General features: G+C 37.3%; 3 protein-coding genes across 7 annotated transcripts; all 3 read left to right on the top strand.

Annotated features, from left to right (window-relative positions):
• The first annotated feature begins 225 nt into the window (after positions 1-225).
• LOC119998839 (trafficking protein particle complex subunit 8-like) lies at positions 226-13,907 on the top strand. Of its 3 annotated transcripts, XM_038846289.1 has the most exons (29): positions 226-583; positions 727-821; positions 1,810-1,909; positions 2,083-2,187; positions 2,295-2,399; positions 2,572-2,734; positions 3,457-3,577; positions 3,707-3,769; positions 3,886-3,966; positions 4,056-4,150; positions 4,229-4,379; positions 5,314-5,400; positions 5,812-5,931; positions 6,005-6,133; positions 6,228-6,325; positions 6,428-6,551; positions 7,027-7,134; positions 7,426-7,567; positions 8,044-8,154; positions 8,226-8,280; positions 8,398-8,473; positions 9,994-10,179; positions 10,283-10,393; positions 10,951-11,118; positions 11,205-11,363; positions 11,713-11,946; positions 12,277-12,444; positions 12,948-13,060; positions 13,199-13,907. In XM_038846289.1, the coding sequence occupies exons 1-29, from the start codon at positions 421-423 to the stop codon at positions 13,731-13,733; spliced, it is 3,966 nt and encodes a 1,321-aa protein (XP_038702217.1). In that variant the 5' UTR covers positions 226-420; the 3' UTR covers positions 13,734-13,907. The 3 variants fall into 3 exon arrangements, with proteins under 3 accessions (XP_038702217.1, XP_038702219.1, XP_038702218.1); XM_038846291.1 differs by lacking the exons at positions 226-583; positions 727-821; positions 1,810-1,909; positions 2,083-2,187; positions 2,295-2,399 and having other exon boundaries at positions 2,602-2,734; positions 3,462-3,577; XM_038846290.1 differs by lacking the exons at positions 226-583; positions 727-821; positions 1,810-1,909; ... (1 more) ...; positions 2,295-2,399; positions 2,572-2,734 and adding an exon at positions 2,931-3,042.
• Positions 13,908-15,569: 1,662 nt separating this feature from the next.
• Positions 15,570-17,143, top strand: LOC119999161 (syntaxin-121-like). Its single transcript, XM_038846680.1, has 2 exons — positions 15,570-16,391; positions 16,487-17,143. The coding sequence occupies exons 1-2, from the start codon at positions 15,842-15,844 to the stop codon at positions 16,921-16,923; spliced, it is 987 nt and encodes a 328-aa protein (XP_038702608.1). The 5' UTR covers positions 15,570-15,841; the 3' UTR covers positions 16,924-17,143.
• A 3,363-nt stretch (positions 17,144-20,506) lies between these two features.
• On the top strand, positions 20,507-26,441 carry LOC119998955. 3 transcript variants are annotated; one of them, XM_038846435.1, is made up of 11 exons: positions 20,507-20,714; positions 21,273-21,507; positions 21,621-21,748; positions 22,132-22,240; positions 22,355-22,394; positions 23,019-23,108; positions 23,202-23,301; positions 23,416-23,555; positions 24,440-24,542; positions 24,815-25,596; positions 25,848-26,441. In XM_038846435.1, exons 2-11 carry the CDS (start codon positions 21,369-21,371, stop codon positions 26,155-26,157), a joined length of 1,941 nt encoding a protein of 646 aa, XP_038702363.1. In that variant the 5' UTR covers positions 20,507-20,714; positions 21,273-21,368; the 3' UTR covers positions 26,158-26,441. The 3 variants fall into 3 exon arrangements, with proteins under 3 accessions (XP_038702363.1, XP_038702364.1, XP_038702365.1); XM_038846436.1 differs by having other exon boundaries at positions 20,704-20,836; XM_038846437.1 differs by lacking the exons at positions 20,507-20,714; positions 21,621-21,748 and having other exon boundaries at positions 21,357-21,507.
• Positions 26,442-26,834: the final 393 nt, after the last annotated feature.

The raw sequence follows: 26,834 nt of genomic DNA, 5'->3' as shown, positions 1-26,834 counted from the left end.
AAGGAAGAGAGATGATGAAAAGTAAGAGAGATGATAAAAAGTAAGAGAGAGAAAATAAAGAAGATGAGTATGGAGTGTTGAAAAGTATGAAGTGTTGATGAATAGTGTATATTGTGGGACTCACTCACCCAATTAAGTTATGTCACGTAGGAGAGAGTAGAAGAGAAAGAATTATTTTGAAGTGCTTGATATAGTTTTTACCACTGGAGTTGCTCTAAGCCTTAATTAAAATCGGGCCGACACGAATCTTTCGACACGACGCCTCAACGGTAAAAATTAAGAAAGGAAAAACTCATCGTCACGATCCTAGGGAGGCCAAAATCCAGAAGGGCGTAAACCCCGCAAGCGAAAAAAGTTTCCCTAGAAAGCTGAGTCGATCTAGCTAGTGGACTCCGCTGTGGAGCATAAGGAACAGAAGAGATGGTGGATCCATACAGTACGCCGCTCGGCAGAATGCTATTGGAGGAGATCACTCCGGTGGTTATGGTCCTCCAAACACCTCTCGTCGAAGAATCGTGTCTCAAGAACAGCCTCTCATTTATCCAGATGCTTAGCCCTTTCTGCAACTTCACCAACATCGATGGTGTCTAAACTCTACTCTTTGTTTTATCTCTGTTTTTTTACATGTGTGTTTGAGGATTGTAATTTAATTTCCGATTGAGTCTATTAGTAGTGGAATATCGGATGCTTTTGTTGCTTTATTTGTTTATCGATTTTGTGTTGCAGTTCCTGTACGGACAGCGAGTGATCAACCCTACCGGCTTCACAAATTCAAGTTAAGATTGTCCTACGCCACCGACATTAGGCAGCTTGACCCGGAGGTACTTTGCGTAAATGTTGAATTGATACTTTCTCGGGTCTACGTATCTCACCCACATACATCCTTACCCGGAACCACTAAGCCATGCTACTAGGATATTAAGACTTGGCTGGCTGGTTTGCTTGTTAGTTGAATTTATATGCTAACTGAATGATGGAGATTTTTTTTTCAAAGCCATATGAAAGAATGAAACCAATGAACCATATGGCGGCTCTTGTAGTGTATGTGAGTGTCCCTCCGCGTGGAAAAGAAAAGAAACTGAAAGTAATTTTGAAATTTCGTAGTTATTGGCTCCTGTAATTTTATGTTGTTATGTTTTATCCAGACTATTTAAAGTTGGCACATGGTGTAAAAAAAATTGGCAAACCAATAGACAATTGTTCATTTTAGAAAAGAAAACGGGAAATTATTGTCTTCAAACTAGGTAATAGGCATAGCTAAGTAAGAAGAAATAACTTTTGTTGTCTCTGGCAAAATGCATCTAAAATATAGGTTAATAAATGTAGGAACCATCTTTACAGAATTAAAGAACCTATCCCTGCCAAGCTGGTTTGTTATTTACTCAATTTTATGTGTGACCAACTAGAGAGTAAGGTATTTTCGTTGTTAGGACATGTTATGCCGGAAAGTAGTTTAGGGATGGTGGTTAATTGGGTGCCTGAATATGCTTGAAGCATCTTTCTTTAGAACCATCCTTGTTTTAGGCTCCATTCAAAAAAACCCTGTTTTAAGCAATTCAACCATAATCTTTTGAACTTATTCTTACTTATTTTGTATTTTGATATTTAATTTAACTTATTTTGTATTTCCTGGAAACAACATCTTGACATATTACGTGGGGATAGGGTCTGCGTACATTCTGCCGGTCTCCGACCCCGTCCAGACGCCCAATACGGGAGTCTTGTGCAGGGGAATTGTTTACCATTTAATCATCCATTTATGTTTCATAATGGTATTGCTTTCTGATAATGTTACTCTGGTGCAACTAGGTGGTGAAGGAGCAGTTGAAGCAGGTGATTAGCCAGGCTGGGGAGAAAGACCAAATTGAACTGCCCTTTGATCCCCCAAACATCAGTGATTTACTCTCTAGTAAGTCCTTCTGCAAGTGCAGATACCCTTCTTATCTCTTTCTTGATTGATTTATGCTTACATCATTTTTCCTTTAAAATGCATTAGTTTCTGGTTTTGATGTGCTTAATTTCACAAATTTGTTTGCTTGTGGTATTGATTTTAGTTGATGCATGTGGTTTTTCTTTATGCAGGCTCCGAATCTGAAATTGTACCATCGTGGTTTCAATTTATAAATAAAGAGCTCATACGCACTGTGTCTTTTTCTGAGCATGAGGCTTTTGACCATCCGGTGGCATGTAAGCTTCTGGGAGTTACTGGATCTTCTTTTTCCTATTTCTCTTGTTCTATTATGAAGTCCAACAGTTTGGTTTCCATTGTACCATCGTGGTTTTTCTTTATGCAGGCTCCGAATCTGAAATTGTACCATCGTGGTTTCAATTTATAAATAAAGAGCTCATACGCACTGTGTCTTTTTCTGAGCATGAGGCTTTTGACCATCCGGTGGCATGTAAGCTTCTGGGAGTTACTGGATCTTCTTTTTCCTATTTCTCTTGTTCTATTATGAAGTCCAACAGTTTGGTTTCCATTGTATTCTTGGGGTGATACTGTGATAGTGATACTTATCCCAGTGCTTTTGCTAATTGCAAGCTGCAATTGCGGTTTTATTGCCATTTCGGCAGGTCTTTTGGTTGTTTCTTCGAAGGATGAGCAGCCTATCAACAGATTTGTTGACCTTTTCAACACTCACAAGCTGCCCTTTCTTCTTAATGATGGTGCAATGGGCCCAAAGATTTTGAAGTATTATTTGTTGGTGCATGATAATCAAGACGGCTCTTTAGAAAAGTATAGTGTCTTTCTTTCTTTTCGTTTTTTAAATTTGTGTATTGTATGATATTAATGTTGTTTTAAAGTTTTAATAGTGATAGTACTGGTGAGAATTTAGCTAGGAGGTTATTTCAAGTACATTTTTTATGACTGCTGTAATTAGTATGACAGAATAATCTGATCCCCTAAACTCTTAACATTCCTTTCCAACTAGTGGCCTAGGGATGGTTGAGATGAGTATGTGGCTTTTTGAAAGGTTTCTCTGAGAAGTCAACACATCCTCATGGAATGTGGTTCACCACAGCTTGAAAATCAGAGGCATTGAAGTACGACATGGCTAACTGAACCTCCTTTACAGTTTATGTATGCATTGGCTTAAATTCATAGAGTTTTTGCTTCCTCCTGTATATTTGGTTGGGGTATTACTGTCAAAAAGTTCCAAATTCTTTGCTTTGAAATGCACTGTTATTCTTTATATAATTACATCATTGCTCACTTGAGAGGCAGCAGATATCACGCTAGTAGTCTCAAGTTAAACCTGTATAACAACTACTTGATATATGGCGCTGTTATTTTAATAATGAAACTTCTAGCTTTGCTTTTGTTACTCCATGCCACTTTTGTTCAGCAATTAACAACATTCTGTACTTTCAGTTTAGAAACTTTCAACCTTTTTTGGGGTGAATCATGGCACTTGATTCCAAAGTGACAGTTGTTGGATTTCATTTTTTCTATATTAGGGCAGCTAAGATTTTTGTGGAGATGAGAAATACTTTCGGTTCAAATGCTTGTCGATTGCTTTGCATTAATTCATCTCAGGATGGGCTGATAGAACATCATGATAACCCTTGGTCTCCTTATGTGAGTTTTGTCAACTTTCATCACTACATCAATCATTTTTTGAATACAACACATGTGAATTGTATTGCTGTCATGAATTTTCAGTGAGTCAATAAAATTACGGCTGTGGTCTCATGTACTTTATGACAGAAATCTGATACTTCATCTGTTCAGAAACTTGGTTGCTTCCTCAACATTGATGACTTTAATGAGGTAACACCCCTTTGTCAATTTACCAGAATATAGAGGAAAATTCTTATTTTGTGATTCATAATGTTCTAGGCTGGAAAATTTAATTAAGACTTTCCATTTGTACAAACTGGATTCAGATTAAGGACTTTGCCCATGAATTGTCATCTAAACACATTATTCCATACATGGAGGAGAAAATTCGTGTTCTCAATCAGCAGGTATTTTTATTATAACTCATATAGTTGTTCTAACTTTTTTTACATCTAGTCTTTTGGAAGATTATGATGTTCCATTCTATAATGATTAGGTTTCTGCAACAAGGAAAGGTCTTAGAAATCAAATTAAAAACTTATGGTGGAGGAAAGGAAAAGAAGAAATTCAAGATTCCCCCAATGCTGCTATGTATGTTTTACAAGTATCTCTTATCGTATGTTTGTATTTTCACATCGTTTTAATTCAATTCAATTCATATTTTTGAAGGTATACCTTTAGTTCAATTGAGTCACAAATCAGAGTTTTGGGTGACTATGCCTTCATGTTACGGGATTATGAACTTGCATTGTCAAACTACCGACTAATTTCCACAGATTACAAGCTCGATAAGGCGTGGAAACACTATGCTGGTGTACAGGTAGCATCTGATTTCCGTTGCCATCATGCTATTGTATTTTGGTCATCTTAACTTTTTCTGGTGCTCGCGGCTAATAGTGTACTTGTTTAGGCTCTCTGAGTTGTAGCTAATCAGATACTGATCCTGGAACCTTAATTGGAATCAAATATTTTAGCTGATATTAGTTCTAAAACTTAAAACAATATGGAGGAACCATCTCTCCCTATAATATTTGGAACATGGAAGTAGATTTCCGCTTATCTTTGCCTGGGGAAATTTTTTTCTAATCATTCTTTTTAGTTATTATGTGTTAGCTTTCTTTCTTTCTTTTTTCCTTTCAAAAATTGAGGTTATGGTAAAGGAATTAGGAGTTTTTGTGCTCTTTTCATAAGGTGCAAATCAGTTAATAAGGTCCCGAGTTTTGCATGATTTATGGGCTGGAAGCTTACCCAATATTTTCTTCTGTTTTTATCATTAAACAAATGGTGAAATAACTTGTTTGATACAACCTAAACCCTAGACCTAACATAGACCCTAGACCTAACATAGACCCTAGACCCTAGACCTATCATAGACCCTAAACCCTAAGCAACCCTAGGCCCTAAACCCGACCCTAGACTCTATACCCTATTAAGACCATAGACACTAAATCCTACTGTCCTAATCCTGAACCCTAGACTCTAAATCCTTTACTGACCCTAGATTCTAAACGTAGACACTATACCCTAAACCCAACCTTAAATAAATCCTAAACCAACCCTAGACCCAAAATTGGATGCCCTAAAATTTAGTTTTGTGTTGTAGATTGACAAAGTAATTGATGTCAGTTTTTTTTTCCCATTGGCTTGATATTCCTTTATTTTATGTCCCTGTTGAGGCTGGTGATTGACTTATCAACCTTGAGGACCTCCTGTTGGAACATTCTTAATGTCTTCTTGTTTTTGGCTTTTTGCAGGAAATGATTGGCCTAACTTATTTTATGATGGATCAATCAAGAAAGGAAGCAGAATATTGCATGGAAAATGCATTTAATACTTATTTGGTATGTATTCTTATCACTTATTTACCGGTTCACGAAGTCCTTGATGGTTGGTATAACATCATATCTCATATTTTGAAAAATCTCCCCTTGGAATCCTTACATGACCTTTCTTTTGGACTGTTTAACTTAGTCTTTACGGTCCTTTTCACGAAACTGCATTTTAATCCTGTCAGTCTGTAATTTGCTTCTTTCATCGGATGTGAAGCCATGTTAATTACTTAACTTATGGGTTTGCTTGTGTTTTCTTACAAAAGTAGACTTTCTCCTGAGGACAATAATCCTGATATGCATATTGTTGGAATGATACAGTATCTGCTGATACTATATGACTATTATTAAATCAGCATATGTCGCTAGTCATTTGCTTCATCAACCTTTTTTTTATTTACATCAAATACATCATTCATGCAGAAAATTGGTTCATCTGGTCGGAAAAATGCTGTACGGTGTGGACTTTGGTGGGTGGAAATGTTGAAGGCAAGAGATCAGTATAAAGAGGCTGCTACAGTATACTTCCGCATTTGTGGTGAGGTAACACTCAAGGTGTTAAGTATTATAGCATATGAATATTTCATTTTCTTTATTGTTGATGCTGCATTTTCAGGAACCATTGCACTCTGCTCTTATGCTTGAACAAGCATCTTATTGTTACTTGCTTTCCAAACCACCAATGCTGCACAAGTATGGATTTCATCTTGTTCTTTCGGGTGATCGCTACAAAAAATGTGATCAGGTACTGACAGTGACAGCCTTAAAAGCTGCTATTATGTCCTTATATCTTGAAACCTGTTGCATGTCCTAAATATAGAGCTTGTCCTCTATGGCAGATTAAGCATGCTATACGTACCTACAGAGTTGCTATTTCTGTTTATAAAGGAACAACGTGGAGCTACATCAAAGATCATGTTCATTTTCATATTGGACAGTAAGTCTTATGGATATTCCACATCTGAAGTTTGCTTGAGTATCATGGCTAACTATGAAAATTAAATGTGAGGAGACTCTTGTTATAACTCATTATGCATAGGTGGTATGCTCTTCTTGAGATGTATGATGTGGCTGTCTCACATATGCTGGACATCCTGGCTTGTGGTCATCAGTCAAAGACAACACAGGAATTGTTTCTGAAGGAATTTATTCGTATTGTTCAGGTGACTATCAGTGTTCCCTCCCCTAATCTAAATGTTTGCTTGACTGCTCAAGAGAAATTAGTTAAATATTCGAAGTGGTTGCGAAGTCTAACCTGTATCAGACTATCAGTGGATGAACCTGTTGTCTTTTGTGTTTTACGTAACTTGCTTGGCTTCACAAAGTGTTAACACTGATTTTCTAGTGGAAACAAAAAAAAAATTGCTCAAGTTTGGGCTTTTCTCCTCTTCCTTTTCTAATTTCTTCCAATGTAGGATGATAGTACCTGTTCAATTTCTTTATTTTAGTGTCAGAGGTTCCTCTAACCTAGCCATGATGGCGCTGAGAAATGCAAAGTGCCTTCATGGATGGCATGAACTCCTGGTAGTTCTTATAGTAGTTATAATTGGCACTGAATCAAATACAACGGTTTTTTTAACAAATTAGCTAATAGATTTTTTTTTAGTTTTAATTCTCTGCCTCTTATTTATAATGTAGAAAACTGGCAAAACCATTGAGGTATCGAAGCTTCAGTTGCCTGCCATCAACGCATCATCACTAAAGGTTATTTTTGAAGATCATCGGACTTATGCATCTCCTGCAGCTGTAAGTTAATTTTGACTTATTGTCTGGAAATCTTAATCTCTTGTTTACAGTGATCTCTCTCTCTCTCTCTCTCTCTCTCTCTCTCTCACTCTCACAAAGATAGTAATTAGCGGTTTTGAATTCATCATCATGAAATTTCTCCACATAAATTATGGCCCTGTCTTTAGAAAGTATTTTAGTTTTCTCTACATCCTTAAAGAAGAAATTGATGTCGCAAGTTTCTGATGCACCGGTCTTTGAGATGTTTTTTATTATAAGTGGTTTATGACGCCAATGGACTATTTTAATCAGGTTAGCGTTGGAGAAAATCTGTGGCATGCATTAGAGGAGGAAATGATTCCATCTATCCCAACTGTGAGGACTAATTGGCTGGAGGCGCAGTCAAGGCTTCTCCCAAGGAAATATATAGAATCAAATGTTTGTGTGGCAGGAGGTATGAAGGCGGTAATATTCTATGTGAAGTTGCATTATTGATTTCTCATTTTTATATATTTCCTTTTTCATTATTTCCTTTTATTTTTTGTTTGAATGATTTTTTGCCAAAATTTGCACAAAGAAAACACAGCCAGAAACTAAAAACTGTGTGATCTGTAAAAAGCTACCTACCTACTGCTAACTGTGGGGATTGTTCTTGGATTTCTTGGATATAGTAACTAGTATGACTTTTAGTAGATACATGTCATTTTAACTTACTAGACGCATGTACACTTTTTTGGCTATAACACCGACTTGCATGCTTGGTTTTGATATACTATTAGCCAGAAGGATAATTTATGGTAGGCAAAGTTGCAACCTCTCATTTAGCTATTATTCTTAAGGTGCAGTTTTACAACTGTGGGTTGCAGAAGTATGTTAAACCATTGCATTATATATTTAAATTTTCTAAATAATGTTTTGATCTGTCTGCAGAACCAATAAAAGTTGGTGTTGAATTTAGAAACCCCCTGCAAATATCTATTTCTATCTCCAGTGTTTCTTTAATGTGTGAGCTTAGTGCAAGATCTGATGAAACCAATCCTGGTAAGTTGTTGTCTTCTTTGTACATTTCTGTTTGTTGAATTCATGCGATCAAAATTTTAATAATGCTGCAGGTTTAAACAGCTCTGGCCCTGAACTTCAGAATGATGAGGGATGTATGTCTAGTGGGTATATATGCATAAACACACAAACATCAGCATATCAAGCTGTCCGTTTTTCTTTTTTTATTGTACTGTTTCTTTCCTGCATATCTGCAACTTAGGGACTGTTTATATGATGGTGCAGGGATTTGAGGTTGGAAAGTTCTTCATTTACATTGTCCGAGGCTGATATTACATTAGGAGGGGCTGAAACTGTTTTGGTAAGTGTCGCTTAGATGTACTTTTTGTATGATTTTTTAATACTTTTGAAGCTCTGTAATTCTCGAACCCCATTTATACATACTTTCAGTTGTTAGGTCATCAAAGTTTTCAATAAATACATGGCAAAATAAATGATTAATGTTACTTACCGATGCATTTTGCATCAATGATGTTGGACAGTGCCCTAAATTCTGTCTTTGCATGTTTTGTATGGATATCGACTCTATGTTTCCTCTGGTATCTGGTTGACTTCTGGTTCTCTCCTGTAAACAAAATTACTAGTTAGAGGTCTAGCAGTGTTGAATTAGTTATATCTCAAAGGGTTTTCACTGTTGAGCAATTGCGTCACCGACAGCAGATATTTAGATACATAAAACAATGAAAAGTTAAAATATTCTAGGAATACTTCACGAAAAGTTAAATGAAACATTGAACTGCAGCTGGCTTTCTATAATTGGCATAAAATTCATTGTTATGAAGTATGCCTTATTAACGATTTAATAGCGGAGCATCTTTGAAATTTATTTGAGAAGGTTCATCAGTTACAAAATGAAACGTGTTGGAGAAGCTCAGCTAGTCCCTAAATTGAGTTTAAGTGTCAAGGCTCTTGTCGGATCATTGGCCCGGAGCATCTTTGAAATTTATTTGAGAAGGTTCATCAGTTACAAAATGAAATGTGTTGGAGGAGCTCAGCTAGTCCCTAAATTGGGTTTTAGTGTCGAGGCTCTTGTCAGTAATGCAGACAGGTTAGCGTAGCTCATTTAGGCTACTGGGTTGGACCTGGCCTAAATTGAGAGCTGATTAGAGTATGACAGTAATGCAGACAGGTTAGCGTAGCTCACTTAGGGATGCTTTTATTGTTTCGAAGAGTGTTGATGACATGAATATACATGCAATAGTTTTCTATTATATAACTAGACCAAAAAAAATGTCCTTTATTTAAAGTAAAAGTATGAGGGCTGGACTAGGGGGCTGACCCTTATTTATAGTTTGGGGCTGGCTTCAACATCAACTTGGCCTGATCATCAGGCTTAGGGTTCATAGTTGGATCTTGAATGATTTCATGACCTGACCCAAGATCACTTACAGATTCATGAATGGATAGGAAGATTTGAAACCTCTCCGCTCCTCCCTCATGACCGCATCCCAACTGAAAACAGGAATTTGAGATGGTGAAAATGCAATTTTGGATCTAACCTACTAAAAGTAGTCTGTTTGTCAAAAATTGTTTTGAGGCAGAATGTTGTTATATTTTCTATGGAGAGCAGAATATATGGGTTGCATAAGCTAGGGTTACAACATCTTAATACAAATTTCTATTTTCATATTGGAGGTTCAGTATCTGTGTTTCTGAATGCATCACCAACTTGGTTCGTTGAAAAAATTTCTGTACCAAAAATTTAAAAAATATTCTGCTATTGTTGTTTTCTGCAAGAGCTTGTTTAATTAGAATTGTCTTTTTGTCTGTTATCAGTGTCGTTGCAAATTCTTGTTCATTGACATGAAGTTACTGTTACAGGTTGAACTGACAGTTACCCCCACTGTAGAAGGCATTCTGAAAATTGTTGGAGTGAGATGGAAACTGTCAGATTCTGTAGTTGGTCTTTGTAGTTTCGAGTCTAACACAGTGAATAAAAAAGTCACTAGAGGGAGAAGGAAAAGCAAGCAGCATCCCAGCAATAACCTGAAGTTTGTAGTGGTCAAGGTGCTGATCCCTTGCCTCTGTTATTTCCCTCCCTTTATTTCCTGAATTTGTAATATAGATTAAGTTCTGGCATTCTTTTTGTGTTATAATTCCTCATCGCCAGAGTCTGCCCAGAATCGAGGGTTCCATTCATCCGCTACCAGAGAAGGCATATGTGGGAGATATACGGCAACTTGTTTTGGAGTTGAGAAATGGATCAGAATTTTGTGTGAAGGCAAGATTTTACTTCATCTACTATCTGTTCAGCATTTATTGCTTTCCCTATCCATTTGTTTGCTAGCCACTGAACCTGAACTTTAGTTTTCTGTTATTGTAGTGAAAGCTGTTGCTTAATCTGAAATACCAGCTACAGATACATCGGTCTATTATAATGACCATAAGCCCACCTTGCTTATGCGAGGCTGGTTATAACTTCTATTAGTATTAAGCTTATCAGAAAAAAACGTCCATTAATGTTATCTTGCTGATATACTCTCACATGTGGTGTATGTATATATGTGGGCAAACCTTGCCGTTGTGGTGAATTTGGTTTATGGAAACATAGGCATCACCAGCTCAAACGACGAAAACAGTTTCTCCTCAATGCAGGGGAAAGCTTGTTTTGTTATGCACTTTCCAGACTCCACCATCACCACCGTGGGAGCTTCGAGCACTGGGTGTTGTTTCCTTTATTTTATACATGTATATATTTATACACTTATACATCTATATGTATATAGCTCATTCGTTTATTATGTAGTTGATAACATGGTTTACGATGTCTTTTGGCAGAACCTGAAGATGAAAATCAGTAATCCTCGATTCCTTTGTGTTGGTTGTCAAGAAGATTTGAGTGTACACTTTCCTGCTTGTTTAGAAGAGAGCACAGATGTTGAACAAAGTGCTGTACATGCTAAACCTAATAAAATGTCGAGTAATACTTTAATTGCTTTTCCAGAGGTCAGTGTGGTTGTTTCTTTTGAATTGTTTATTGGTGCTGAATTGGTACAGGAGTAATTTTGCTTTTGGTATTTTCTGTATTTCAGGAGATTTCGGTACAAGGGGAAAAACCCTTTTTGTGGCCCCTCTGGCTTCGGGCTGCTACTCCTGGAAATATTTGCTTGCACATATCAATTTATTATGAGATTGGAGATGTTACAAGTGCCATAAGATTCCGCACTCTGCGCATGCGTTACAATTTGCAGGTATGGAATTCAACATGAAAAGCAGGAAATCTCTTGGTTTTATATGCCTTTCTTGCTTTCTACATCTATGTTTTAGTTATTCAAAAATTTACCGAGCTTCTTGGACCAACCACACTCAGTATTGGATTAATAGAAACAATTATTATTGTAGATGTTATGATAAAGTCTTGTCAGTTTGATATTTTTAGATTTTGGTCTTCTTTTTCTGAAGAACCTAGTATCTTTTCTTTCTCTTGAAAGGAGAAGAAACTAGCATCACTAAGTTGGTGATGGTGATGTATGTAATCTTCTTTTACACTCTATGTGCTCAACTTAACCATTTGATCTTTTGGAATTTGTTTCTTTATAGGTGTTTCCGTCATTGGATGTGTCATTTAAAATTACTCCTTGTCCATCAAAACTGGAGCAGTTTCTTGTGTGCATGGATGTTGTCAACAGGACCAGTTCAAAGAATTTCCAGGTCCATCAGTTATCAGCTGTTGGACACCAGTGGGAAATTTCGTCACTTCAACCCATGAATGTTATCTTTCCATCACAATCTTTAAATGGTGGTCAAGCTTGTTCTTGCTTCTTTATACTCAAGGTTGGTGCAGGAAGCTGTACTTCTTTTGGTCAATCATCGTCTTTATTGCTTCCACTTCCCTTTTTTTCCCCATAAGTTTCAGGCGTAAAGCATCTTATATATCTCTATCATTTTTATACACTCTGAGCCAAGGTTTGTATTTTCAATGTGAAATTCTGCGTGACTGCTGAATTTTAAGCAAGGACCGCCTTCAGTTTTGGTTTTGTGTGGTGCTTACTTGTGCTGTTTATGAATTACATTGTTATTGTTGCATTGTTCTCTATCCTAAAATGTTGTTTTAGCAAATTAGTTTACTTACAATTTGAGTTCTTTCTTTTTTTGGGGCTACAGAGTCGTTGCAAATCAATGTTCACTGAAGACAAAACCTGTCCCTCTCTTCTTGGAACCGATGTGAGATTGGGTCCTCAGGGAGACAATGGAGTTCTGTTCGATATATCTAGGTCGCCTTTGGCTGATTTCCACAACCACGAAAAGCTGCAGCAGGGAGTATTTCATCAGGTTGATAATCATTCTATAATGATCAAGTGCAATCTGTCCTTGTCTTTGCTCAAAAAGATCTTCATATATTTTGACAACAGGATAACAGAACAAACCTTAGAAGCTTTTAAAAAAATCCCTTCAAGGCCTCCCCACTTTCTACTTAGAAAAGCAAACTTTATACATTTAAAGTCTTCATGGAACAATTGCACATAACAGATCTCTTGCATTTAAACTATTTCACTGGTCCCATGAATCAGTACAACTGCTGATAATCTAAAGAAACTATCCTTCATGAAAAGTTCATTTTGCTGTCACACAGAAGCTTAACCCCAATATGATCTTTCTTACGTGGTTAGCTGCGCAGAGCACAATCAATTGCATCTTTGCTATTTTCTTGAATTTTAAAACACCTTGTACATGTCCTCCTAAATTACTACGCACATGACTGTATAATTCCCCTGGTGTTGCATGTTATTTGCTGCTTCACTAAAAAGTTTCCCTTTCATTTGTGAATGGATCAGGAAGATACAAACATGGCAGACTTTATTTTGATATCTCGACTGCAAGAGGATGATATTGGTTTTATGAGTTCTGATGAGTCTCGGTTTTTTTCTTATCATGGATGTCATTGCAGGCAAGACTACACATAAGTTCGCTTTTTTCATTTTTCATTTATTAATAATTTTCTCCTGAAAAACTGGTGCCCACTTGTGTTGATTTTTTTCTTTTTATCTTCTGTAATATAATACATTTCCATTTCCCCCTCATCTAGTACTGCAAGCACAGGCCCGATCTCGTGGGTGCTGGATGGGCCTCAGACCATACACCATGACTTCTCTTCATTTTGTGAAATAAAGTTGAGGATGACCATTTACAACTCATCAGATGCTGTTGCAAATGTATGCATTAAGACCTATGACTCCACCGGCAGTAGTGGTCAGATCTCTGATGTGAGCACTGCTGGATATCATATAGGGTGGCATGATGTATCTCTAACAAATGGCGTCAAAGTTGAATCTGATGTTACTGGAACCAGTATAGCGAAGTCGTCGTCATTAGAAAGTATCTCTCCGTTCATTTGGTCAGGATCGAGCTCTACTAGTATCGAACTCAAGCCTGTCTCATCGGCTGAAATTCCTCTCCAAATTTGTGTATTCTCTCCTGGGACATACGACTTATCAAGCTATGTTTTGAAATGGAATCGACTACCTTCCATCATCAATCAGGAAAATCCAAAGGAAGTGAGACGATCATCAGGGACTTGCAAAGGGTATCCATTTTATCTCACTGTTCTTCAATCTGCTTGAGATTTGATATTGTGCATTTTTGCTTGTAAATTATTGTTCTTCAATGTATTTCTTTCCCCTACATCTGACAACAGAAAATGTGAGTAGTTCAGAAGTTGGGTGATGCAGCTAAATTCAATTTTGGCCTTCAATAACGAGTAATGAAAATGAATGTAGTAGAGTTTATTAACATTACCTTCTTTCTCACGGATTGGGAACGCTAGACAACCGGCACACCATTTTGCTGCACCGAATTATTTTTAAAAATTCTGTAAAAATTATAAATGTATGGTACTTAGTAAGATTCGATGGTATATTCTTTTGTTAGAAACAATAATCAAATTAATCGTGATCAAAAAAATTAAATGTTTTGAATTTATATCTGACGGTCCATATAATCACACATGATGACCCTCAACAATTTTTTTCCTTCAACAACGACTAAGAGTTTAAATCTAGACATTTGATATATGGATAAATAGGGCCGGATCGAGCATTGGACATAAGGAGGGCGGAACCTAGTGGAGGGGTTGTCCCTAGAAATTTTTTTTGGGTTATTTATATCGCTATCATAACGTAAATTTGATAAAACATATACAAATATTTTTCCTGAGTTCTCATGTATTGATAATATTGCATAATAACCTCAATCGGAATTTGATCAAATACTTCTTTCTCAATATATGTAACTAGACAATCATTGAGTCATTCATCTCACATTCGATTTCGCAATCGCTGCTTTACGATCTTCATAGCTGAAAACGCCTTCTACAATTGTAGTTGCCATAGGTAAAGTCAATGCTAGTATTAGTTTGTTTGTGGGCTGCTAAGAGTTGGGTCTATACTAAATTATTAAAACTTGGTTAGGGCTACTATAGTTAGTTGGGAGTTAATTGTGAGCTATTGGAGTTGTGAGAGACTATTGTTAGGAATTTGACTTGTTATTAGTTATTAAACTTGGTCTATGTTAGGGCAAATGCAATGGTGAATTGGTATTGGGCCAATAAAGATGTTGTCTTTTGCTGATGTGGCTGTATTGTAAAATGTGTTTTGCTTATGTGGCTGTATTGGGATAAGTGTTTTGCTGATGTGGATGTATTGATATTTGATGTTTTTGTGTAGTTTTGTTGTGGATAATATGGAGGAATGGAATGTTGTTGGGTTGGGTGGAAAGAGAAAGTGTGTGGGAAGAAAAAGTGTATAGAAATTTGTGTTTTGCTGATGTGGCTGTATTAGAATACGTGTTTAACTTGGCTTTTTGTGTAATAGAGGTGGGACCGGGCAAAAAAAAATGTTGGCCCAGTAAGTTGTTTCTCATTGCATTTGCCCTTAGCTGGGTCCAACACGTTACATAAAAAGTTGATGTTTATTTTTTTTCCTTAATATTTAAGGAGGAGCAAAGTCTTATAATAATTTTATTTTTGTAAAAATATGTGTATTATTAAAACAAAAAAATTTTTAAGGTGAGACAACCGCCCACTCTTGGGTATGAGTGGTTCCGCCCCTACGCATAAACTTGGGTCGTCAAACCTACATATAATCGAAATTTCTCACGTAACAACATAGTAAGTTTGATCAAAAGGATATTGCTTCCGTATAATCAAATTTAGAATATCCCGAATCCATACAATTTGACCCTATAAAATTTCACTTACTAAGTTATCTTCCAAATGGGTTTCAAGAATTTAAACGCGGCAATTCAGCTGAAGTAACTGAGATTTGATTTTGGTAGTTCAAATTTGACTTTTAAATCATATTGATGTCCATCCATGTACTAGTAAGTACCTTCTCCAAATGGATTGGATTGGATTGGATTGGATTGGATTGGATTGCTTGGTTTAAAAATCAATACGACCCTTTCTTGGTTTCGGATTCCGTCAATCTCACTCCAATTCCAATTTCTTCAAATCCCAACCAATTTCCTGCCAGAAATCAACGCGCAGTACGATTCCCATTCCTACACCTACTTTCTTCGATGTTTCCTTGTTCGTATAGAATTGACTCTTCTATATCTTCCCCATTGACCACTTCTCCTCCACCTTCCTATAACAAATCCTACTTGTGTAGCTTTTTCTCTATTTCTGACTAATTTGTAGTTTTGATTTCTAGCGAAGCAGAAGCAGAAGAAGATGAATGATCTATTCTCCGGTTCATTCTCCCGCTACCGGAGCGAGGAGGGGTCGCCGGATCACCACGTGATCGAGATGTCTGCTTCTTCGGCGACGGGAGTTAATCTCGACAAGTTTTTTGAAGATGTGGAGTCGATCAAGGACGAGCTCAAGGAGCTCGAGAGGCTTAACACGAATCTCCTCGCCAGTCACGAGCAGAGCAAGACTCTCCACAACTCCAAGGCCGTCAAGGACCTTCGTGCTCGTATGGATGCTGATGTCACGCTTGCCTTGAAAAAGGCGAAGCTGATTAAGGTCCGTTTGGAGGCGCTTGACCGGTCCAACGCCGCCAATAGGAACCTGCCCGGTTGTGGGCCTGGGTCGTCGTCGGACCGTACCCGGACGTCTATTGTCAACGGGCTGAGGAAGAAGCTTCAGGACTCTATGGAGAGCTTCAATGCGTTGAGGGAAAGGATCTCGAATGAGTACAGGGAGACTGTACAGAGGCGGTACTTCACGGTCACCGGAGAGAATCCAGATGACAAGACCATCGATCGCTTGATTTCTACAGGTACGACTATGGTCTAATTGATCTATTTGTTTCTTCGATCAAGAATAATTGAAATTAATTTTGAACAAGAAACTGAAATTTTCCAATTGTTGCAGGGGAGAGCGAGACTTTCTTGCAGAAAGCAATTCAAGAGCAAGGAAGGGGGAGAGTGTTGGACACAATCTATGAAATCCAAGAAAGACATGATGGTGTGAAAGACATGGAGAAGAATCTCAAGGAATTGCACCAGGTGTTCCTTGACATGGCAGTATTGGTGCAAGCTCAGGGAGAACAATTGGATGACATTGAAAGCAACATGAATAGAGCTAGTTCTTTTGTTAGAGGAGGGACAGAGCAGCTGCAGACAGCCAGGAAGTTGCAGAAGAACACAAGGAAATGGACTTGTTATGCAATCATCATCTTGCTTGTGATCATCTTGCTTGTGGTGCTCTTCACTGTGAGGCCATGGGAAAACAATGGCGGTGGCGGCGGTGGCAGTAGCCAACCAGCTACTGCTCAGGCTCTACCCCCACCCCCACCTCCACAATCTTAGCCTTGCAAATCCACATTTTGTTGAGAGATTATATCCATACATATATCTTTTAGTTTGGGATTCTTTTTTATGTGTCTAGATGCTTTTGGGTTGGTTTGATCTTTTTTCTTTGGTTGTAAAAAGATGAGTCTTTGTCTATTCCATCATATCCATACATCCTATATTTCCTATGCTGGTACTTTTTGAAGATAATAATTGGATTATTATTTTTTTTTGGGTACTTTGGAATTCTATAATTGGCCATTTGTTCCCCTGAAAGATAACTTCTTGTGTTTGGAATCTGGCAGTTTGGCAGGTTTGGATTGCAAAGTGTGAGAGATGTTGGTTTGGTGCAGGCTACATTTTGAATGTATGAGACACCAAGGTTTACCAAACATAACTTACCAACAGTAGTTCTAGATGACTGTGTTCTTATAAATACAGGTCTTCAGTTAGTATGGAATATTGAGAGAAATTTACATGAGCGGATGTCCCCTTTTATATGAATTTCGAAATATGAATCCTCCTCTGATTGCGGACGAGATTTCGAGGGGTGAATTCCATAAAGATCTTTTGTAGATCTCTGTGCATATCTTCTTCATGTTCTAAGATAAGGTCTTCTCGGTACCTTGAGGTGTTTTGGTCACCTGGGGCTCCTGAAGTCATGCTTGTCCCGAGGAGTAGAGGTCAAGGTGACATCTAGGTTTATCGAGATGCTCCGCAGTTCAATCTCCTCTTCTTTATCTTATGTGGTGACACGTATTAACGTCTCATTGGATGAATATTTTGGTATTATCAACTAGGTATCTATACAATTGTGGAGAGATAATTGATACGTGACACAAGTTGGGCCTCTATTGGTTAGGGAGACGCGTTGACTATTGCATAACCATTAAGTCCGTGATATTCAGGCATGATCCAACGACCAAACCAGGAAACTGACTTGGGATCCGCACGGATAAGTCGTAACGTGCGGACGTACACACTACTAGCTTGTCAAAGGATATAGTTTAGGTTTCAATGTACGTATATAGTGTTTATAGTTTAGGGTTCGACGTTCAATTTACAGTCGATTCGCAAGTTTAGTCAGAGAGAGAACTCCCTGAACAGAGACGGGACTATGGAGTCCGGAGAAGACGAGAGCACAAGGGCAACACCGTTTTACGGGTCGGGTTCAGTTAGCTTAGAGCCCGAGAGAGGCCCATAAGCTTCAGGTCCAGTTGGGCCTGTACATTGTACTTGGGTTCGTTGGTCCAAAGGAACATATTAAAGGAAGGGGCCATATTAAGCCCATTAACATCATGCACATAACGTATTAAGGTGGATTCAATATAAATGGAGAGAGTACACCCGATCCCTTAGTTGGAGTGGTTAGAATGGTGTGTATCACCTTGATCAGGGTTCGAATTCTCCTCTCCGTTTCAAAAAGAATATATAAATGTAGAGTATGCTTTAATAAGTGATATCCATTTATATTTGTGTTGGAGTGTTCCTAATAAATCAAATTAATATTACATTATTAATCATAAAAAATATATATATATGTTTGTTGCAGTGAACGAATCCGATCTTTGCTTTGAAAGGAAGCGAAGAAGGCTAAAGCCTAAAGGTAAACGAGTTAGCTCATGGTGTGAAAAAAAAGAGAGTATATAAAGGCGGATTCTTCCTGATCCAAAACTAGCTTGGTCCTAGTGACGTATTAGGTGGTAGGATCGATGTCAACTAGTGTCTCTTCGGATGATTTGCATAGTAGAAAATGTGAGTTATAGGGAGTTCCGAGAGTGTTCTTAAGGACCTCTTTGACGCTCAAGTTAGTAAGCTATCAATATGAGATTGTGCAGTATTAGGAGCTCTATCTCTCGAGTAGCAAATAAGAGTGTTGGATTTAAGATTCAAGATATTTTACCCGGTGCTGACTCTTCTTCCATGATTCTTAGGCGGATTTGTAGTAAGGTGAATCTCATCCTAATTCATTTCTTTGATAGGGTCGATCTCACTAAAGATCTTGAATTCCTTGTTATGTTTGGTCATCCGGGACTTTCGAGTTGGTATGCTCGGTGGGCATCTCAGTCATGTCGAGATGCTCTCTTCTTAACTACCCTGTCTCCTACGGCCTTGTTGGCCTGCTTTCTTCTTGGATGGGAACTTCAGCTCTGTCATGGTCGGTGGCCGAGGTGGCTCCTCAATGAGCGTACTCCTCTACATATTGGGTTACTTGCTAAGGTTCTAGTGAAGGGTATTTTGATATTATCATATATATGGTTTGAAAATTTGTGGTTGTAAAAATAAACATCAAGCAATGAATGTTGGTGGTTAGATATGTTTCCTGTCCTATCCCTTTTTGGACCCATAGTTCGTTGAACTTATGACTCAAGATTTTGTCTTTTGAGCTTCTGAGTTTATAATGAAATATATATATATATATATGTTTTCATTATTTATTTTTTAAAATACCATTGAGATATTTGTTTTTCATTGAAATCAAACATTGGACATATATATGTCTAACCTAGTTGATTTCAACCAAACCACCTCTCATTAATATATATATATATGCACAATAACACCATTTATTTAAAACATATGGACCCAAAGACAGTGGACCCCAATTCTATATGTGTGTGTATTTTTATTGGTGCACACGTGCACCTTTGAAAATAAAAAAGCTACATCTTATCTTAGAAAAGAAACATGCATAGGTCAGTGTATCATTGCGTGCGAGTCTAAAAATTTATACAATATTGTTAGGATTTTATCCTACATCTTATTAATATAACTCAAACGAGTACCATATAAATAAATGTTTAGTTCCTCACATACACAACAAACATATTTTTTAGGCCTAAAATTAATTAATGGCGACAGTCCAAGAAAAACAAAATAATGTGAACTGTGGACCTTTGGTTCAAAACAAACAAAATATTAGTAGGCTAGTAGTTCGTAGTAGGCTAGTAGTTCGTACTATTTGGGTTGGATTTTCTAATAAGTGTGTCGGCTAAGAATGAATTCTCATAATGTTAGAATAATGTTTCTTCGTCCACCCAAAATGTGAACCTCCATTTAACCCTCAACTAAAATGAGAATCTTATTTTAGGCGAAAAAATGCAACACGACTCATGCTAATAAGCTAATCTATAATTAGGGTTATAAATTCCAATTAACCTCCAATGAGACATGCGACATCCAACACAAGTGCCCCTGCCTGTAATTGCGGTCGAGATACGCAGTTCACGGTGTTGTTCGGGAGTGCTATCAACTATTGTAAAGTGTTATGTGATACTGTAAGTTATAAAACTATAGTGCTATGAGGTGAGTTGGAACCCAAAAACTTTTTGGCACATTACTTTTAAAACTATGATGCGATATTGTGAGGTGCGTTTGATGTATCTAAATTATAGTCATATTAGATGACTAATAATATTAATATAAAATCACTTAACCTTTACATTGTATATTAATCTAAAATAAAATAATTAACCTAATTTGATTAGATAAAATAATTCAACATATATTGTAAGAATTGTGAGGAGAGGTGAGGTGTTGTGAGATAAATATTTGTGGTGCTGTGAGATGAGTTACAAACACATATATATAAAAATCGTGCCACCTCGCAGTTTCCTCCCCAATTTGTTTGACGGCGACGTACTCTCCAACAGCTTCATAATTTATTGCGTAAGCATTTTTCAGATAGTTGGTTATTTATGCCTACAATTGGAAAGCTGTGACGTACAGCTGATTCTGTTCACTGTCGGTACTTCGTTGGGTCCGAGACGAGCTCAATTTCTTCATCCGTCTCGGCGGTCACGCATCAGGTGACCTTGTCCCTCTTTTCATGATGTTTATAAGCTACTTTTATTGAGATCTTCAATTGGGTTGTGGGAATTTCGGTGATTTTATCTTCTTGGACTGCTGGGTGATTTCTTGGGAGCCCCATGTGAGTTTAATTTTTATGGGTTTCTATCGATTCTGAATCTGGGTCATGCATGTTTTGGTCGGTGAAGGATTTGGATAGTTTCTGCGATTGGATCACTGCTTAGTTTGGTTTCTGCTCTTTGCATGGATTCTAATATCTGTTTCTTTGGTGGGTTTCAATAGTTATTTCTGGGTGTATGTGATTGTGATGATATGCGAATTCTGCAAAAACCAATCATATAAATATATAGAGAGATTTTTGTATTTATCAAGAGAAACCAGTTGCTCCAGTATCATAATAATCATTGATTTCCTCTAATTTCTTTCTGGTACTGAAGAAATGAATATATGTTTTTTTACTTTTCATTAGCTATGTTTGTCCAATGAGATTTTCAATTGAATCATATATTTGGTGATGAATTTGTGAATAATTATCATCTATTTGATGCTAAATTCAGGAGATGATTACAACAATAACATAGACTTCACTACACAAATTTACTGTGCAAGTTTTTGAGAGGGAGTTTCAGTCTGATTTGCTCGGAGATACAAATATGGAGAATAAAAGAAAGATCACTCAATACAGAGAGAAGCTAGACAAAGCACTGGCATCCCCTGAACTGACAGAAGTGGAGAAACTTAAAACCCTACTCAAGAATCAACTCGTACATTTTTCAAACAATGACAGTGATGGTTAGTATTTCTAAAGTATTAATATGAAATGCTACATAATGCTACATCAATTTGGGATACTAATTCTTGTACTTTGTCCAAGGATCCTGATGTTGGAATTTTGAAACACGCAGAATGCAGTGAAAATTTATTACAAAGAAAGACTACAGAACTATCCAGTTTTCTTGACACAATGAGAAGTGCTTCTATAAATGATAGTAAAATGTCAAAAACGAGGGAGGCAACTCATGGGGAATGGAAAGTATGCTCTTTTAGTCAAATGAACCTTTGTTCTATGTTCTTTCTACTTCTCATGATACATAGATGCTTCTCTTCTTACTTTCTTCTCTAGATAAGATTTTCATTCTCTCATAAGAAAGTGATAAGATCATAGTTTTTGAATGACCTTTTCTGCTGATAAGTTCTTTTTTTTTTTCTGCATCTATGAACTCTTAAAAATAGTTTTGATGCTTCTTCTTTTGGCTCAACCACTTCAATATATCAACTGCTCTGGCTTTGTTTTTTTAGGAAGTTCAGTAGTGTAATACTGTTAATAGTACTATGTATGATGGTGCTTTAATCAATTTGCGGTTAGCTATTAAAACAACAATGAGATCTGAAATCTCTATTTTTAATTTTTGACAGCTAAAGCAGGACACTGAAGAGTTCCGAGTAATGTATCGAGAAGGATCTGAGGGAACTCCCTTTCATACTTTTCTTTTTGAAGGTTATGTTGATGCGCCTGTTGATGCTTGTAAGTTTAGCTTAAATCTCATAAAGCTCTCCTCTTCATCCTACAAGTATATGCAAAAAGGTTTTAAGGGTGTCATTGATGATTTTATCCGAGCCTTTTGATGATTAATTTCAGGTTTATGCATCTCTTGGGAATCAGAACTATACAGAAAATGGTACTTTTTATTTCCATCATCGCACAAGCTTGGGGAATAATTTTCATCTACATGTTTGATAAAGAATAAATTATTCCGTTTGTCGGTTATTTATAGGTTGATATGAAATATATAAGTGTGCAAGCAAAACTGTTTTATTGCTTTTCAATTTCTATAACTGGGATTAGCTGAAGGTTTATGACTCACATGTGATTCACGCTACGGCTTCTCTTATGGTCCTAATGGATCTAAAATTCTTTAAATCCAAGAAAAGACAAGTTTGTGCTGTCTAAGAGGATTTGTTTTCTTAATTTATAAAGAGAAACTTTCTCAAATGATGAAATAAAATGTCTACACGCATGTTTGTAGAAATAGAAATTGCTGCACTCGAGTGCTTGACAACGGAGGAGAGGATAAGGGGTGGGCAGAACACTTACCATGCCTGTATAATTTTTTTTTTTTTTTGGGGGGGGGGGGGGGGGGGGGGGGGGTTGGGTTGTCATTGTGCTTGCCCAAAGTGAAACTTTGACATGTTATGTTGTAAAATTAGCCTAAATAATGCTGCTAAAGCTTTGATTCCAAACGCAAATGTCCATTGTAATTTGGCAAGAGCTTGCATCATAACTTTTTTAAAATTTTCACCAGGTGGCCTCAATTTAGTTTTCCAAGTTTCAAGATTCTCACTTCCAAATGCTTGAAAAAAGTTCGGATTGGTGAACAACTATCTTTGGTGAGGTTTGTCCATTTGAAAGCCCCTGTAGCTTAAATCTTGTTTAGATTTATTGATTGTATTTGAATTCTGATTTTGCCTGACATTTGGGAAGAAAGGGTAAAGGTTTCTTGGCCACTGTCAGCTAGGGAGGCTATTGTGCACTATTTTTTGCTCGAGTACTTCCAACATGACCTGATTGTCATTCTCCTCAATACGGTAACCACTTAATATTGGGAATTTACAACAATTCATTTGCATTTAATTTTTTTTGTTTCATGTCTTTCTACCATCTGAATGATATCTAAAGAAAGCTAAGAAGCTTAATTTCAGATTGCTGATTTGGAGGGCATTGACAAAAGCACCCATGGTTTCACCAATGAGGGGATTCCTGAAGCAAATGATGTTGTAAGGATCGATTTGGTGGGGGGCTTTGTCATACAGAAGGTGACTTCAGAGAGAAGCTACTTTAGGTGAGTAATGGTTGGTTTATTTGTCATATGAAACTTGTACCCAGCACACACAGGCACTGTCCCCTAAGAAAAAGAAAAGAAAAGGTGGTCATTAGTTTTTGTGTTGCAGCATGCTGAGGTAGCTTGTTGAAGGTCAGGAAATTTTCCGATATAGATCTGCTTCCTGTAATAGATACGAATAATTCCCTAAGAAGTAAAAGAATGAATTTTTTACTTTAGTTGTCTACCAAAAATACACTTGGCTGAGCTTCCTAATTACGTTATTGTTAAACTCTCCTTCACTATGACTGATACTTGTATTGTGTCTTCTGTGTTTGGCTCAATTTTTTTTTGGTAAAAGTAGTAAGCCAACTATACAGGAAATGGATGAAGATGAATCATGTGTTTCATTGAGGCCATACCTTGAGGAAATGGTATTCCAACAATTCTAAACTTCCAATATTTAGAGATGCAGATAAAATTGGACATGAATTAGGAACATTGAGTTGGAATAGGGAAACTGGGAAACTAATTCAACCCTTTTACATCCTTTTTGATTTAATGTTTATGACATGCTTATAGCAAAGCTGCATATGCCTTCAGTTTCTTTATCTTCTTCGCATCAATTTTAAATGAGAATGCTGCCTTTCTATTTGTGGCTAGCGCTGAATTGCATATAAAGTCAAATCTGCATTACGTAAGATTATTGGATTTTTTTTTTCTTTTGTGTCCGTCTGGATTGCTTTTTGGGTTTCAGATTACCAGAGGGAAAAGATGATGATGATTTTTAAAAAGGAAAGTAAAGATAAATAGATGATTGCTAGTTCTCTAGTAAGAGAACCTTGTAGTTTTCTTTTTCCCTGTTCCCCTATACTTCAAGTTGAGAACTTTTTCGAATTATATAGGACTCTAGCAAATATCGATATGAAGCTGGACTTTGTCCCTCCGTCCCTCATAAACTTTATCACAAGGCAGCTCGTGGGCAGCGGCTTCAAACTTTACCAAAAGGTTAGTCACTTTCATATGCAATGCTTTCTTCATTGAGTATTCGGTTTTCCTATCTTGTACATTTTCTGGCATACTACATTTGAAAGCAAAGCAAAGAGCCCCCTGAATAATCATAACTCTTTAGGTATTACGGTTAAATTTGCCAAATATATAATCAAATCAGCATTCTGTGTCCAACGGGTAGCATAAGGAACATTGTTGGATTCTAATGTTTGTGGCTCTAACTCCATTGTAATTTCTTTCTCATTTTCCAATCTTCAACGCCATTACAGGCATCAACCTCTGTGTCTGCAAATGATGAAGATTATGGCAAGGTTTTGGGGGAACCAATGTATGCTCGAATTCGTGAAGCCCTTTACTCCAAAAACGAATCAAATGAGGATCTGAAAGAAAAGAACATTAAGGATGATCTCTGCATCCCACCTAAAGAACATATTGATTTGGGGCCTATGAAAGAGAAGGTTCAGAATGTACACCTTGTGGAAAAATCTTCGTCAGAACATGGAGAACTAATGCACAATAATGCGTTTGGAGAGGCTGAAGAAATCAGATTATTGGATCACCTTGTGAGGGATACTGTTGAAGAATCTCATATTGGCTGTGATGCAAATGAGTGTTCGCTTAATAACTCACAATATACTGACAGGAAAGCTTTTGGTGAGATTGAGGAAGAAGTGAATGAAAATAGGAGAGACTTGGACAAAGACGGTGAGGATGTAGTTCAACCCCCAAGCAATGCAATATTGGAAAAGAAACGTGCAAATGGTGAAAAGAACATTACTATCAGGCATGAGGTAGTGCAAGCTTTAGGAACACTAGAGAAGGCCATCTCTATTGTTCGGGAACGCAGACTAAATGGCCAAAGCAGGTCTCTTGGTAATTTCGCCAAAGTTGAGGTTCCATATTTGGGAAAGGGTTCAGTAGAGGAGTTGACTACTTTTGAAGATGGCGGCGTTTGCTCTAACAGTGAGACTGGCATTGAAGTAGCCAAAAAGGAAACTCTAAAGCGTACTTCTCATGAATCCAAGAGTAGCTCCGGCATTCATGAAGTCAGGTACTGATATATTCATTTCCTATGAAAATGTTACTAACAACTTATCAGAAAACATGATCACAAATATTTAGCATCCAATTTGCAATGCATGGTGAGCTGAAATGGTGTATAAACTGAGTTGTTATTGGAGTTGGCCGACTAACTACTGCCTCAAGCTTTCTCTATAAGTTACCCTCTAGACATGGGTAATAAAATGATCCTGACTCCTGACCTGAGTAATTCATATGACTTGGTTTACTCCAATTTTGCAGGTCTTCGTTATCAAATTCTTTCTCTAGGGACCATAACAGAATAGTACCAGCATCACCAGAGCAGGAGCTGTCAGTCCCTGATGAGACCAGTGACAAGGCTCTGTATTCCACCGGAGATGGGCCAACAGTGATAGCAGTTTTGGATCAATCTACACGGAACAATAAGCAAACAACCACAGATGCAAATGGCGCCAATGAAAGTGGTCTAGCCGGAGAGAGATTGAGCCAGCTGAGAAAGAGGATTTTATGTTGCTTTCAGCCGGGGTATGGATCGAGGTCGCAAGCTGAGGGAAGAAGTTGGCCTGTTTAATATATACCTATGGTTCTCAAGCCACTTCTCACTTTCCATAGTTTACCTCAGACTCAGAGGGTATGGATATCTACAAAACAAACTTTTTACATGACAGGCAAGAACACTTCTACAAATGTATACATACGAAAAATGTATCTTCCTTTTTTCTTTTTCTTTTTTCTCCTTCGTGTGTACTTGTGTGTAGACTATATCCCACATCGGATAGAGAGATATAATTGAAGTCTAGTAACTCTCACACAGACTTTGAAGAATAAATTTATGCGAGTCCATGGTTTATAGCAGATAATATCTTTAATGTTTTTGGACGTGGATTTCTAGGTCAAGTTAGTAAAAACAATAGGTACTCAGCGTTGTATTGCTATTCATATAAACATTTGAAATTTTATGTCCTGCAAGAATAAAATTATGAGTATTGATATCGTGTGTTCTAAGGACATTTATAGGACATTTATTTAAGGATTCTATATCACCGTGCGTGCGCACACCGTGCGTGCGCATGTATGAGGAACACTCTCTCATCTAATTTCTTAAACTGAAAATGTCTTCTTTTTTTAATTTCAATCCACGTTTGTCATTCTTATCTAATACTCTAAAGATACACACACTTCTCTATCAAGTCGCACTTCGGGCCCTCGGCACTTGCCCCTTGTCTAGAGCTGCCGGATCTAGAGCCC

The sequence above is a fragment of the Tripterygium wilfordii genome, chromosome 5, assembly GCF_013401445.1.
Source record: "Tripterygium wilfordii isolate XIE 37 chromosome 5, ASM1340144v1, whole genome shotgun sequence".
In the NCBI taxonomy this organism is placed as follows: Eukaryota; Viridiplantae; Streptophyta; class Magnoliopsida; order Celastrales; family Celastraceae; genus Tripterygium; species Tripterygium wilfordii.
Note: the sequence above shows the minus strand (reverse complement) of the source record. Positions and strands in the feature narration are given on the sequence as shown.